Raw genomic sequence first — 11,499 nt, 5'->3', positions numbered from 1 at the left:
TCGCCTTTGCTGGAAGAGACTAAATATAAGTATTTGGGTGTCACACTTACTAACACTTTATCATGGAATTTACATATAGATAACATCTGCTCTTCTGCACTCCGCAAACTATACTTCTTAAGACATAAGCTTAAAACTTCTCCCCCTAGCGTAAAATTACTTGCTTACAATTCACTGATTAGACCGAAACTCGAATACGCATGTGTTGTCTGGGACCCGTTTACTAAACACAATATCACCCGCCTAGAAAAGGTACAGAGAAAAGCTGTAAGGTTTATTTACTCTAAATTTTCCCCGTATGACTCACCCTCTGAAATAATGCAGGTTAATGGTATTCAATGTCTTGCACAACGAAGAAAAAATTTACGTTTGGAATTTCTTTACTTGCTATGGAAACAAGAATTAGCTATTAACCCTGCCCCATATCTGTCGCTTTCAACGTCGAGGTATACACGCCACCATCATCCTAATTCTCTGACGCCGTATTTTGCACGAACAGATTTATTCAAGTTTTCATTTTTTCCTCGCACAGTAACGGACTGGAATGATTCTTTATTGCCTTTCGCCACACTTTGATGTTTACTAACTTTGTTATTATTGTTTTGTTTGTCATTTTACCCACCCTGCTTGGACCTGTATAAGGTTTGCAGTATTCAATAAAGAAAGAAATACCCCGAAAGGGGTCTTTAAGGTAATAAAGCGAAACGAAACGAAACTATCATCAGGCCTCTATAGTAACTGACATGAAAGACAACTTTTCACTGTCCAATAGGGGTTTTTTGGCGGGCTAGTTGGTCCATGAAGTGAAGGAAACAGTTCAAAAGACAAGGACGTGGAAAGAGAGAAAAAAGACAAGGACGTGACAGGTTAACACAGGCGCTGAATTAACAACTGAAGGTTATTGTCAGACAAGAAGGGTTTATAGGCCACACAAGACAGAAACAAAATTTCTCCAGTCGGGCTATACTATCAGCTGATAAAGAGCATGAAAGGTAACTTTAACATGTCAAATGGAGTATGACGAATATAAAACTGACATTCATAGCTAAAAAATAGAGAAAAACAAGAAACAATGTTACATGATGTTTACAGTAACGGTGACGGAAGGGAATGAAAGACTGAACTGTCAACATGGGCGAAAGGGGTCATCTAGGTAAGCAGGTTCCTTCTTGTGCAGTGCGATTCACGGGACAAACCCTTCTTGTCTGACAATAAACTTCAGCTGTCAGTTCCGCACCTGTGTTGTCGTGTCTAGCCCTTGTCTTTTGAACTGTTTCCTTCACTTGACTATCACTGTACACTCTTTCGCAAAGTAGAGGAATGTTTCGTCTCTGTTTATTTCAGAGACATTTTCGCCATTGTCAACACCTCAGGCAAAAGGTTCAAACATGGCTATCCTAAATTTCATCACGCGTTGATTACAGCCACAATTTAAGGCAGTTCTGTCATGTCGGACTAAACGTCTTTGATACTTTCATACCCAGCACTTCTGTCAGTCGCCAAATCTGTTATCTATTTTTTTTTGTTTGTTTGTTCTTCGAAAGTGCTCTGTTCTGTGTATCATTGCAATACCTCTGTAGGGTGCGTCAGCCTCGTCAAGCCTTTCACTGGCTTTTTGTCGACGCACCCAACATCGACATGATGTTAAATAAACATAATTCTGATTCTGATTACATTACTTTCGTAACAGCCGTGACTAATTCTTTTTTTTTGTGTAACAATATTTGAGGTAAGTTGCGACGGGTGGTGGTTCTGGAGGGTAGAGTTTGGTGGGTTGGCAGGCCCGTAGTTTGGGAGGGTGCGCTGTGGAGAGGTTGCTGGTGGGTGATGTCTTTGGAGGGTGAGGGCTTCTATCTCCGCGGCTACATACAGAAGCCGCCATTTTAGCATTGTGACACGTGCGCTGCTTGCGCAGTAATAAATTCTTGTTGCATTTGTCATTGGGCTGCTGTCGTTCACCCCTTGTCTCCAGACTTTAGCACGATTAATCGCAGCTTCTGCTGATATTGGGTACCGCGAACGGAAACGATAGCTTTTCGGCAGACCATGTTTGGTACTTCATGGACACTGCTGACTCTCGAAGCTGCAAGTTTCCCACTAGCTAGCACATCGATAACACAAGGCTTCTTCGTTTCTAAGAACGAAATAATTCTCTTGCACATAACATCTGTACCTCGAGTACCTTGTGCATATGACTGACTGGGAGGACAGTATACGCCATAAGGCAGTTCGCTCAATGGAAACAAAAAATTACCGACGATTACGTTACTTCCTAATGCGAAATTTGAGCGCAGCAAATAAGCTGTTTCACCTTTTCGATAGATTGAGGCAAAGAAATCGAGCAACACATGTATGCGCTATCACAGAATTTTTTTTTTATTTTTCACACGTATTCCTTTAACAAAGACTCCACTAACAGTTCTTGACAGTCATGAAGGAAGCTTTGTGGTCGGAGAAATAGACTGATATATGTTCGACTTGGTACACCCATGCTTGATTCTCAAAGACGAGATCTATACAAGTGCCTCGCGAGGTTGTCACAGCGGTGGGACGCGTTACGAGCGAGAGGAACGGGATGTTCTCCCGCATAAGTGTTAGGAAATTGCTGTTTGTCTTTATGTCAACATTAAAGTCCCCCACTACTAACATCGGTGTGGATCGATGGACGGTTAATGCGAGTTGCAGGAAGTGCACGACGTCTTTCGTGAGTGCGGTAGGGGCGAAGTAGGCAGCTACTACCAGCAAGCCGTTGGGCAACTTTGCGGCGCACAGTTCGCCAACTTCATGTGACGTGCCAACCATTTCGACTGGTATTGCAGAGAGACCTGTGCGCAAGTAGATAGCGACTCCCGCCGCTCTGTTGTGGTCTCTGCGAGCACCACAGCAGTATAGGAAATCTATGATTTCGAGAGGCTCTTTGGGATCCATCCAGGTTTCAGCAAAGCAAAGTACAGAGGAATGGCGCAGATTGTGATCGTGGTGTACGTCCTTGGCATGTGCGGCAAGGGAGCGTACGTTAAGAATGTGGTTGTGAATGATGAATCAAGTGCTGCCAGCGAATGACGCGTCCATTGGCTGTCTGCGTGTTACTGATGTGTGGTTAACATGTTAAGCTTCGCCTGTAAGAGTGGAACGCGACAGCGTCTTGCAACGCTGCCAGGGAGTCCACAGAACGCCATCGGCAATTCGGCTGTACGCCTTGCTGGACGGTAAATTTATTTTTTGAGGAAAGGAAATGTATCTCTCTCGCATATCTGGGTGGACACCTGCACCTCGCCGTAAGGGAAAGGGGGAAGATGGGAGTGAACGAAGACGCCGTATTAGCTAGACGCGCCTTTGTTCATTCCAAACCATTCAGCTGGCATCACGGAGGGGCTAGCGTGCTCGTATCGCACTCCGGAGACCCTGGTTCGATTCCCCAACTCGACCAATTTCGTTCTCGGTTTTATTGATTTATGCGGTCTAACTAGAAAGGTTAATTAGGCTATTTCATATTTATATTATTGTATTTCTGTCCATCGTGTTCTGTCATTAACCTGTCATTTGTTGGAACTGTCTAGGATGTTCGACAGAACGTATATGAAACGAGCAACGTCTTACTGAGTGGGGAAGTGCGTGGTGGTGGAGGGAACGCGGCTTCGTACTTATTTTTTTTTTTCAGCAGCGTCTCCTTCCGCGGACGCTGTTGTCGCTGCGGCGCGCGTCTTTTCTTTTCTTCTGACCTCTTCATTCTCCTCTATATTAATTAGGCTAATTGATTAATTAAGCAATTAACTAAACTCAGTCCAACTTAGTTGCAGCATCACTATACGATCCCTTTGATTGGTTGCATGGTTACTAGCCAAAGTACAATTGGCCCCATTTGAAATTCGCGCACTGTGACGTCACGAGCATTTCGACCAATTGAAAAGCCTGACATTGGGGGCGGAGCTGGTTACGAGGCCGACGACGACGCGAAACCCAGGAACGGACGCCAAAGAGCTGTGCTCTAAAACAAAAATAAACGTTGCACGAAAGGTGATTGACGAACAAGATGGTGACATCAAACTAGCCTGAAGAAATGTACCCTTGTCGGAGCCTAGTATTGTCTCCATTTAGCTTAAACGTGTACGACGCTAGTTAACGTGAAGCGAACAGTTGCTGGGAGAAACTTGTACAACAGAAGGCTCACCGGCTACTTTGAAGACAAAAAATTGGAGGACGCTTAAAGGTGCACTGAAGAGGAATCCGAACTTCTCTTTTTGTCGCGGGAACTCGATCTGCACGTTCCGAGCTTTCTTAGAAACTTCGATTTATTGCCCTGTGTGGCCGATTTCCGTAATTAAATCGAATTCACGTCCGGCTCCCGCCTTTTTTTTTTTAAATTCTCCCGCGTACGGTGGGCGGAGTCGACCAACGCGTGGAGTGCATTTCACCCAGTCCCGTGTCGGCTTGCCGCTCTGCCATCGGCCGAGTAATACGTAGTAGTCCGTAGAAGCAAATAGTCCGCGCGTATTTTTATTTGTGCGGGCTTATTTCGCGGCTACATTATCTGCGAATGAAACTATTTATTCACGGAAACCTAAAAAACAAAATAAAGCGAAAGCAAAGCCTCCACGGAGCTGGCTGAAAGGCACTTCACGCGTTGGTCGACTCCGCCCACCGCACGGGGAGAATTAAAGAAATAAAGGCGGGAGCCGGACGTTAATTCGATTTAATTAGAGAAATCGGCCACAGAGGGCAATAAGTCGCAGTTTCTAAGAATGCTAGGAACGTGTAGATTGAGTTCCCGCGGCAAAAATACAAGTTCAGAATCCTCTTCAGTGCACCTTTAAAAGGTGCGAGCGATAGTAGCGGGTTAATTCCCATATAAGCAGTTCATACTCTACTTTACATTCACAGATGCCTTGGAGTCCTCATACTTTCCTGGTGCAGTGGCGCAGTGCTGCAGTGGTGAAGCGGTGAAGCGGTGCGCCACTGCCCTGCCATGGCAGGTGCTCCCAGCGGTTGGCCTTGTGCATCCCAGGTGGCTCTTCCAGCCCACGCTATTCCAGCCCACGCTATAGTATTTTACAGGCACCACGCAAAAGGAAAGAAAGGCGAGGAGTTTATTCCAATTATAAATAACGCTTAAGGAGAGCTTGAACATCACAAATAATTGAAGAGGTTGAACACGCGTCACTCCACTGCCTCCAGAATGTCGCAGACTGGAATATGCGCAAAGTTTCATGGCGCGGGGTAATCTGTGAGGCATTCACTGGAAGAATTCAGCTTTACATTTAGCACACTGGTATATCGAATATCATCACATCGAGGTACTTACATTGACAACAAAATAGCGTCAAGGTTATTTTACATGTAGAGGCATCGGAGCAGTGCACGGACCATACGTACACGAAGCTATCAATAAGACGCCGACAATTCTGGGCGCTCTACGATTTCCCCGTAGCCAACAAGCCTAGGTGAGTTGCTGTCCGGGACGTTGACTACTGCCCCAGCGAGCCTAGCCTGATCGAAGGGTGCTGTGACGGGGCTGCGCCGCCCGTACCGGTGTCGCGAGCCATGCACCAGGCTTGTGTTCCAACGAACCACGTCGCAACGCGACTTCTCGGGCGCCGCCATAGGTTGCTCCTCCATATCCGCCGAAGATGGGCCGTCGGAGAAACTGCCGCATCGGAAAGCGCGCGCGAACTGAGGAAGGTGGCGCAGCGGCAAGTTGACGCGGTGCTCGGGAGGCAGGCGACGCCAGGCGCGGAACTGGCGCGTCTGGTACTGCTCGTCGCTGCGCTCGCAATTGTCCAGCGCGTAGTAAAGGAAGAAGAGCTGCTCGGAAGACACGGCGCTGAGAGGCTGCAGCCTGAAGTCCGACCGCCGGCTGTGGTCCGCATTCAACAGATCCTGCGCGCAGAGGGCAGTGGGCAATCAGGGCGGAACAGCAAACTCCAGACAGAACGAGCATTTGTTGAAATTCTACGGATTTCCCGCGTACAGAGAAATCGAGACGGTATTTTTCACGACGAGTTAAAAGAGACACAAGCCGAAATAACTACAACTTTTATTAAACTGGTTTTCTCTAACTGATCGAGAGATTGGTGCTGTTAAGCTGACTTCGCATATAGCTTCGTGAGGGCAATTAGGGTGCGTGAAGCACACGTGGGAGCGTGCGGCGCGTTCAGAATCAGTTCAGTGTTAAATAATACCTTTACAAGTATCGCTTATAAATGGAACAGCTAGCTGCTCTCTTCTGAAGGAATACTGCGTCGAACCGCAGCAAGACAGCCTATTGCGACGTGGAAGAAGTGAGGAGAGAGAGCCTCACTTTAGCCACTAAAGACGCGGGAAGGTGAATGAAGAAAGTATAAATGATTGGTTTATAGCTTATGGGGGCTTAACCTCCCAAAGCGACTCAGGCTATGAGGGACGCCGTAGTGGAGGGCTCCGGAAGTTTCGACCGCATGGGGCTCTTTAACGGGCACTGACATCGCACAGTACACGGGCCTCTAGAGTTCCGGCTTCATCGAAATTCGACCGCGGCGGCCGAGATCGAAACCGCGTCTTTCAGATCAGCAACCGAGCCATAACCACTGAGCCCCCGCAGAGGCAAAGTAAGGTAAAAATGAAGAAATAAAAACAAAAAGCCCAAGGTGGTCGTGGACAGAGGAAAAGAAAACACTGCAGATTTCCGATTTCGTAGTTGACATTTGGCGACTTTCTGTTATTCGATGGAAGCCGAGGCGACGGTCTGAAAACCTTATTTTGAGTCGGAGTGCGGGGCGAGTCTAGCCGGGGCGCTTGCTCTAAGTCAGTGGGGACAAATTGAAGTCAACCTTCTAACGCCAAAGAGACCTCTCTTGGCTAGTAAAGGGCGAAAAATGGAATGCAGATGTCGCCATCAACAGCCGATTTCGCAAATAAACTGTGTGCGTTGACCCCGAAACTTCGGCGTCGATTCCGGAGGCTATGCTACAGCGCCATTCACTTCAAAACGGCGGTAACCAGTCCTCAGTGTAGATGGACGTCGTGATTTTGAATCGAGGGGCGGGAAGATTTTTAAATTTATTTTTCTCAGCGGTGAATGGGTGTTCCGCTGCCGGGAAAACATTAAAATAGTCACAAAAAGCCAGAATCTTTTTTTTTTTTTTACTGCGAACAGTAATTGGATAGAGTCGTGCTCAGCGCCTCCCTCCCTCCCTCCCTCCCTCCCTCCCTCCCTCCCTCCCTCCCTCCCTCCCTCCCTCCCTCCCTCCCTCCCTCCCTCCCTCCCTCCCTCTCTGCCCTCCTCCCTCCCTCCCTACCTTTTTCATTCATGTCGTTCTTTCTTTTGAGAGGAATATTTCAAGGGTTCAAGGGGAAATCATTCTAACAAGAGAAGAGCAAAAAGAAATCCCCTGTAAAACGTACTAAGCTGAAATGGAGCGGCACACTGTAGCCCATTCCTTCTATTCCTTCTGCGGAAGTAGGCTAATAAGGATGAGAAAACTTGGGCTTTTTTTAGGGGGGCGGGGAGGGGGTGCAAGGAGGTGATATAAAAAAAAGCGAACCAGCTCTCATCACATTTTACCCATCTAATGCGTTTGCAACATTTTTTTCTTAAACGCGCGCGCTACGTGATTGGTAGAAATGCGAGCGCTGATCAATGATGAGTGACAGCGCTGCCAAGTCCCTCAAAATTAAATCACAAAAAAGGTGTTGACTATCATGAGGCACTCATGGGTGAAAGAGGTATTGCGAACATGATTCTTGAATTTTGAAACATAAAAATAAAGCCTACAATTCTAAGGTCTCTCGCTTCAGCAAAAAGAAAAGTTTTGACGCCACTTTAATTCCAATAGCCTTCGGTCAACGACACGCGGTAAGTGCCCGTACCCACCTTGAAGGCAGAGAAGGCGAGCGCCAGGGCAGCAGTCTGTGCCAACAGAGGATAGCGGACCTCAGAAGCGTCTCGCACCACGCCTGGCCAAGAAGGCTGCAGTGAGCTCGGAACAGCAGAGAAGTCCCTCGCTAAGCAGTCAAGCAGGCTGTCCAGGCGGCGACGTGAGCCAGCGTCCAACAGCCATTGGGATTCCGCGTCCTCGTTGCTGTCCCAGTGCTGGTAGGCTACGGGGAGAAGCCCTGTGTAGAGCCTCACCGCCGTGCGAGAAGCGTGGAAGGCGAGCAGCGAGCTGTCAGCTACCCACGAACTGTTCACTAGGCCCACCGGGACGTACACAGCCTGTTCTGCCTCGCTGTACCTGCATAAACAAGCATGACTATACAAGCAGTTGGGCACACAGCGTAGTACAGCCATTAGTATACAGCCCAGCCAAAGCCAACAAGGGTGGGGAGACGGCCAATTAGTTAGCCGTTTCAAAGTGGCAGAAGTTTTCTCCCATTTTCCTTGAATCAGCTTAGCGTTGTATAGCTTATAATATATGTAATGTGAATCTGTATGATGATGTATGATACTTGCTGCATTTTGGCATGCACACAAAGGCCACGGAATCTCTCAAGCCCATCTTGAGGCTTTTTTTTTTTTTTTTTTGGGGGGGGGGGGTTCACAACACCATTGATGTTGAAAAAAAAACTGGTTTAAGGTTGGAGTTCGAAATTTCTTAGCTGCTTTTTATGCATGCGTCGTTACCAAAGGGCTATGACGTGAATAACATGCAGATAATTTATGCTTGACGTTAATCGCACAGACACCTACATTCAACATGGCAGACAGAGAAGCAGTTTCGGACGCACAGGTGCGCACATAAGGAAACGGGGCACGCTACACTGTTCTAAACGCAATAGCATCTGTCCTGGAAGAAATCAGAAGACGTGTGTCCATGAGAAATCGCAGCAATGAACGCTACCTACCAGCATTCACATGCTATGCCTCCTAATTATAAATAGGTAACTAGCAAGTTGGGTTAGAAGGCTATAACATGTTCTGTTTACTTCTGTCTGCACATGCACAGTTCCAATGGCGGATTAGAAGCGGGACACTCACCTGCTATCCATATTGAAAGCATAACCTGGAGTGAGATGTCTTGTCTTCTTGCTAATTTGGCGCAGCCGTTCTCGGTGATACCTTCCTGCGGTTCGAGCAAACATTTGTAACGAGCCAACCTCGCTCATTTTGTCGGAAGGCTTGAGAGTGCAGAGGTCTTCTCCAAACGGCGACGACTCAAAGAAACGCACTATATGTAATCTTGGCAGCCTGTGACTGACCATCTTGAGACTTCTGTCAGTCAGCCAGGAGATAAAAGGCAGGTTGCGGTACAACTGGCCCTCCAAACGAGCCAGCCACAGGCGACTCGCGGCGGTTACTCTTGCGGCGGCTTGATGCATGGCCTGAGCCTTCATGAGGCACGCTGGTTGTACGCTCTCTACCACTCGGAGACACAGAAGCCAGCCCAATTTAGGAGGGAGCACTCGACCCACAAGCTCGACGCTAAGAATTCTTCGGAGGTTTTTCGCGCGATCGGGATCAAAGAGTGCCGCGAAGTAGACCAGAATGCGGAAGCCGAGATAATTTGCAAAAGCAGCAATGCTCGCTGATGATGTGAGCGCTTGCAGTTGATCGATGAACAGGCGCGGATTTCTTAGCACCACAGCTGTGCCCTCACTCACGCCGTCCTCAAAGATCGACCTGAGGAACAAGCTGACGTTTTCGTCGACGTCCTCGAACTTGGCGAAGAGCACTTGCCAAACAGTCTTGTTTCCCTTCAGGTTTGCCAGGCTTCTGACTACTGTGGTAATCTGAGAGGCCAAGTTATCCAAACTCGGAGCGACTTCAGCGCTTCCACACTCCCTGGCTGCCTCAAAAACGGGAGAGCGCAAGGTGTGGGTGACTTCCCTGAGCGAGTAGTCTTCTAACTGCAGGTACTTAGGGTAGCTCAGTTCCACTGTCGGCTTCGTTCCGTTACGATGCACACCTACTGTGACCTCGATAATCGACGCCATACCGTACCTGCGAATGAGCACGCCTGCCATGCGCCATATTTCACTCCAAAGAAAAGAGCTGCCTTTGTAAGGCCATCTTTTGATGGGCAGTGTCGCGAAGACTTCATTTTGCAGGAAGGCAGTGGTGTTTCCAGAAGGCCGTACGCAAGCCTTGTACAAGGCCCTGACCAGAGTGACCTCTCTGTGGCGCTCATCCAAGATGAACGTGCGCAAGCCAGCCGCTAGGGATTCCTCCATTAGCGTGTCAGAAGAACTGGGGGCTCCACCAGCTAGCGGCCGCACGGTAGGCATTTGCTCCTTCTGGCAAACATAACGGTAAAAGTTGCCGCATGGAGACCGCTCTCTAGTCATGTATCGTTTGAGGCGATGTCCTTCTTGAACGCACAAAGGTGTAGTGCAGAGGCTGATATCGACTGGAAGTTCGATAGTCACGGTTTTTGTGGTCCGCATACCTAGTTCAGTTACCGGGATGTACAGAACAGTTGGAAAAGGTTCGCGAAGCGCTTCAGCTTTCTGCGCTAATTTTCCTGTGTAAACTTTTCGAAACAGCAAGTAAACAGTAAACATCCACATGAGGCATAATAGGCTCACAATCATAGCAAAACGGATTTCTGGATAAAATAGTGCCGTTTCTTGGGTAGGAGGCAGACTGCGGGTCTCGGGATCTAATGTCGACGGTGGGGCCATCGTCATTCGAACATCCACGGCGTCATCATGGTCGCCCCGTGGGGAAGCCAAGCCTGGCCCCTTTGGCGACCTCAGCCCCAAGCTTTCTCTAGCGTTCCCCTGCTCCTTGAGGGCAGAGAAGTACTCGCAGGAAAGGGCACTCAACGGATCACCTCCCATGTTTGTTTCGCCACTCTGCAACGGAGTAGCGAACGGCGTGTGTGGTGTTAGTTCGCTACTTATTTGTTGCTTTTTTTGGAGAAAACCACTGTCAGGCGACGCTTCACTAAAGCATTCTCGAGCCTGCTGGGCTGCCTTCTCGGGAGGTGATGGCAAGCACTTCAAAGCACGTGCTGACTCGAACATACCAATGACATCCTTTGCTTCGGTCTTTCCATGCAGTGCTGGTGCTGTGGATATCCGCTTTAATGACTGCGTTTCCCGCCCAGACGTTTTAGTAAACTCTTGGTGAGCATCAGTGAGAGAAGTGGCAATTTCTGCAGCTGTGTGACGGGTTCCATCTCGTTCCGTTGCTTCAGAGAGGCGTTTTAAACGAAGTCGTTCCGTAGCTTGTACTGTTTTAGTGGAATCACTCCGCGGTTTGGTTGACCCTCCGGAACCGATTGTGACAGAAGCCACAGATGGCCTCGTAGACTTTCGCACGTTGTTCAGTTCTCGCTGGTCGATCCCATCATCTCGCGTCGTCTGCGAGGGTCGTTTTAAGGGATTTCTTTCTTGCCTAAGCGTCGAAGGCAACTGCTGTCCAAGCGTCGCCTCTTCAGGGACAGTATCCATTAGTCTCGCTGACATAAATGAGTCAGGGCAGACGTATGCCACAGGTGGTCGCACGGAGCACGTGTTCAGTTGATAGGACGCACCCTGTCCCATCGCACCAGAGAGGCGCTTGGACTGAAGTGATTCATT

General features: G+C 48.4%; 1 protein-coding gene across 1 annotated transcript; it reads right to left on the bottom strand.

Annotated features, from left to right (window-relative positions):
• Positions 1 to 5,382: 5,382 nt before the first annotated feature.
• Positions 5,383 to 9,081, bottom strand: LOC149343303 (uncharacterized). The gene is made up of 3 exons (XM_089546931.1): positions 8,954 to 9,081; positions 7,850 to 8,210; positions 5,383 to 5,877 (listed from the first exon to the last, which is right to left on the bottom strand). The coding sequence occupies exons 1-3, from the start codon at positions 9,079 to 9,081 to the stop codon at positions 5,383 to 5,385; spliced, it is 984 nt and encodes a 327-aa protein (XP_089403057.1).
• Positions 9,082 to 11,499: the final 2,418 nt, after the last annotated feature.

This window comes from Amblyomma mixtum, chromosome 5, assembly GCF_055824585.1.
Source record: "Amblyomma mixtum isolate Tamu chromosome 5, ASM5582458v1, whole genome shotgun sequence".
Lineage (NCBI taxonomy): Eukaryota > Metazoa > Arthropoda > Arachnida > Ixodida > Ixodidae > Amblyomma > Amblyomma mixtum.
The sequence above is the reverse complement of the archived record's forward strand: the minus strand, read 5'-3'. Positions and strand labels throughout refer to the sequence as shown.